This window comes from Trypanosoma equiperdum, assembly GCF_001457755.1.
Source record: "Trypanosoma equiperdum strain OVI genome assembly, contig: ctg_1871, whole genome shotgun sequence".
Lineage (NCBI taxonomy): Eukaryota > Euglenozoa > Kinetoplastea > Trypanosomatida > Trypanosomatidae > Trypanosoma > Trypanosoma equiperdum.
The window spans coordinates 6,767-11,132 of record NW_027123917.1 but is presented as its reverse complement, the minus strand read 5'-3'; the positions used below and the strand labels follow the sequence as shown (position 1 = coordinate 11,132).

Below are 4,366 nucleotides of genomic sequence, written 5' to 3'. Positions count from 1 at the left end.
AATGGTGCAATGGGAGTACGAGAGTGATGGAGGAACAGACGTGTAATATTAATAAAGAAAAAGCAGAAACACAGAGATTGAATATGTGTATCCTCAAACATAAATACGACAACGGGCATCATCATACACGAAGGGGTGATGGATTGGCTATGAGGGTGAGAACGACTCGAGTGTACATACTAAATGCTCTCTTTCTGTCATATGCATAAAGAGTGACAGAAAATAAAAGAGAAGATAATACATTGGGTGGAAAATGACACAAGAGCCAATGATACACCGTATTTCACTCAAAAGTAAATAAATCTACTGGAGAGGTGATAGTATAGACAGAATTTTAAAATATGATGACTAATTCCAACATGCAGCTCGAATAACCAGCAGAAGAAGAAGCAGTAGAAAGGGATTTTACGTGTGTGAGATCATGTTGCAGTCATTTTCCAGTAAAATATATTAATAATGTTTAACATTTGCTGTCAACAATATAGTAATTTTATCCAGAAAAGGTTTTTAAAACCGTGACTAACAATAGATTACCTTATATGGTAAAAGGATGATTAAAGCACAGAAATAACTTAACACTTTGGATGGATGGACTAACAGAAGATGTTTGTGACTTACAGAAAGTTACATGTGAAACCCCACAGCTGGCCCATTGCTGCGCAGATCAACCGCTGTCATCATTTACAACCGATTAATGAACATAAAAGCTATCGCTTGAACAGCCAATGGCAACGCGAATTAATAAATCAAAAGCGACGACAAAGTCCCTTTTGACCCCAAACAGCCGAGAAGTAAGCACTAGCAAAGCACGGCCACAGAGAATGCAAGTAACAACCATCAGCGTTACTTGGTTATTCCAAGTCAAAAATAAACCTAAAAATTAACACACGACATCAACCACTGATGAGTATAAATTTTAAGTGTTTTATATCATAGAGATATATAAATACTTGCAATATATTGTGGCACTGAAGAATTTTTGTTTTGGGTGAGGGGTTAAAAATTATAGATGGCAGTGACGGATGTATCAAAATATTATAAGGTGTTGTAGCCAAGAATACCACCAGCTCCAACGGAAGGCACCACAAGAGGCACTGAGACGCACGTGCGGAGCCAAACCTCTCCGCTTCCTTAAAGGAGAATGAAAGCTGCACCGCGGGATAATGCAATAGCGTTTAACAATAAACTCCACAGCGCGTTACAAAGCCAATAGAAAGCGAGGAGACTGCCTAGCCTAATGAAACGCTTTCAGAATTTGTAGCAAGTAAAACGCACTAAACAGACAATCACCAGCCACTGACAGCAGTCGCATCGAAGAATATTTTTACACCACCCGCCACATTAGCCACTTAACGCCACAAGTTTTTTCAAAAATTAAGCAAATGCGAGTGTTTGTTTTTGCAACTCTGACTGCAGCAGATACGTCGGCCTTCGTCGAGGCGACACAACACAGCGTACTACCAGCAAAAAAATAGACAGCCGCATTCGAAATAGCTGCAGACACGAAGGAGACAGCGAATCGACTGGCTGACCGCATAACAGTAACAGCAGCAAAAGCACGAGCAGCAACTATACAGATGCTGCAAACTCAGGTAAAGATAGAGAAGGCTAACCAAGGGATATACGCTCCGACAGAGCAAGCGCTACTGAACTATTACGCTAAAACAGTCCAAACAGCACTATACCAAGCAAGTGGGACAGTAAATGGCGTTGGCGTCAGCAACCCACGACGCTCGGCGTCTAGAGGGAGCCATCCAAGAATTCATAAACACTGTGAAGCAAATAGCCGCAACAACATTGGACAGTTTCCTCTTGGCAGGAGCCGGACGCGGCACTCACAGCTCACCGGAAAACGAGTTCACAGCAGCGGCCACCGGGTGTAAAATAACGGCCGATGGTTTAACCGGACAAAACACCACAGAAGCAAGAGCGACGCAGCAGGCGGCAAGTAATATCGGCGTTGGAGGCTTAACTGGTTGTATCATAACCAGCGGCACAGCAAATAGACGAATTCTAAACCCAGGAACAGGAAATGCAATAAACGGAAAACCAGAATTTGCAGCAGGATTGTTCCAAGTGGCAACAGGGGACATGGATAACATTGATGCCACAACGATGGCGGGGAGAGAAAGCAGCCACGTAATTTTGTACAAGGGCCAGCGAGCTTACGTGTCATCGAGGACACCTGCACCTTCATTCTAGTTCAAAGACTCTGAAAAACTAGCCGCTGCTCCTGAACTTCAAAGCGTCTTCAAGGCGATGGTACTCAACTGGAAAGCCGGAGACAGCGAACCTGCAAACCTTAAAACTACAATCAAAGACGCGTTTGGCGACAAAGACCAGATGACCAAGACTTACAAAACCGACTTTTCAAAAACAGAAGTTCCAGATTTCGACAGCAAAACAGGCGAGACAAAAAGGCTCAAACAAGTCAACAGCATAGCTGAACTCAAAAAAACTTTTCAATTTATATTAAACTGAAAACATCCGAAAACTAAACGACGAAATTAAGAAACTTAAAAAAATAAACAAGTGACAAAAGTAACCGAAACAAACAACACTTGCGGAAAGAAAGTAGATAATTGAAAGTATGGTTGCAATTTGAAAGGCACGGGCGAGAACAACAAATGCGTAAAGGATCAGGATTACAAGCCAAATAAAGTAGAGGAAGAAAAGGAAGGTGGAATAAAGCCCTCAGAAAGGTGTGAAATGCGTAAATATAAGGCAATCTGTAAAAAAGAAACGTAGGATTGGAAGCAGGAGAAAAATCTAATTCTGGATGGACAGAAGAAAAATACATGGATTCCAGTTTTCTTTCAAAAAATAAATTTGTTTTGATGACTGCTACTTTTGTGAGTTTGGTAGCATTCTAACATTCTAAGGATTCTCTCTATTTATAGAGAATATGGTATTTTGAGAGAATTTGATATATTTTAAAATTTTTTGACAAACGCTTTCAAATTTCTGAAGACTTTTTAAAATTTTAGTAAAATGTGTATGAAAGTAGCATAGGGGTATACAGCAGCAAGGTGATAGAGCATGGAAATGAGTACTGTTCTCATTTGTTTTATTTTGTTTATTTTATAGATATTAGTTAGATTAATTACATTATTATCAATAATCATTATAATAATGGTGATGATAAGAAAGAGGGTAAGTAAAATAATAATTATTATATTTATTGGAGAGAATTGTGAGTGTGTATATACAAATATTATAATAAAAGTTGTCGTAGAAAGTGAATGAACTGAAAGAAGTGAAGCAGTAAAAATAATGACAGCTGTGCAATGGAAGTGAGTAAGGGGCTGAGAGGCAGAGGTGGAATATGATCATTTTCGAACACATCTATGAAGATGGCTATTATCATACACAATGATGTAATCTATGGGGCAGTAAGAAATAGGCTGTACAGTTTTAAACAAAGTGTGGTTGCTACGTTAGCCGAATTGATTTTTCAAAAAGCTAAAAATAGGAAAGAGAGTGTGGAATGAAACAACGGGATGATCAGAAGCCGACTGCGGAAGGAAGAGGTACAGGAAAAAACTGTGATTCACATTTTACAGAGAAAACTGATAAATGCTACTATATTTCTCACAAATATAGATTAGAAGTGAATGCAGAGATGACAGTAACCAAAAACAGTAACAGTAGTTTAAAAAAGATACTGAGATAGACGTCTCGTGATTAAACCGAATGGTTGTGCAGTTATTGCAGGAAAATAGTAACATTCTTAGTAAAGCTGCGCACAGATAGTACATCTTGATAATGCAATCCACATAACAATGCATATAGGAAAAATATGAAGAATACAAGAAGTATCAGAATACACACAGTGGAAGGCTAGAGATATACCCAAATCTTAATACTTAAAAAAATGTAGGTACGTACTCAAAGATAAGATACCAATACTGATCATAAACAATTCAACAGATGTTCCATAAAAAATCAAGCCATTACATAAATATAAATACTAATTTCTTAACCAATAACATTATAAGGGAAAGTGGCTTCTTTTCTAAATTTTTCTGAGCTTTTCTTACAAATATCTCAAAAAAATTAAAAGCATGTTAGGGAAATAAAATTTTATATCTTGGGAACTTTACTATTACCGTTTTTATTTCTAAATCTAGTGTGTTTACACTCAATAACTCTTCAAGAGGACCAAACTGTAAATAAACAAACAAATATGATAAAGAATAACACTAAGAATCCCAGAGTATTTGTGGTCGTCGTTCAAACTCATCCGACTTAAGAAGGGTGTAGACTCATATTGAGTTCCAAACTAAGCAATGTTGATATTAATACAATTGAAACGGGAGGTTTGTCAAGTCATGTTAAGAGACCTAGATGAGTTATGGAATTGTTG

The 4,366-nt window shown here is 38.0% G+C and overlaps 1 protein-coding gene across 1 annotated transcript; it reads left to right on the top strand.

Annotated features, from left to right (window-relative positions):
• Window positions 1-1,704: 1,704 nt before the first annotated feature.
• Window positions 1,705-2,202, top strand: TEOVI_000694900 (Trypanosome variant surface glycoprotein (A-type), putative; the record flags this gene model as incomplete). Its single annotated transcript, XM_067223422.1, has 1 exon — window positions 1,705-2,202. The coding sequence occupies one exon, from the start codon at window positions 1,705-1,707 to the stop codon at window positions 2,200-2,202; it is 498 nt and encodes a 165-aa protein (XP_067079523.1).
• Window positions 2,203-4,366: the final 2,164 nt, after the last annotated feature.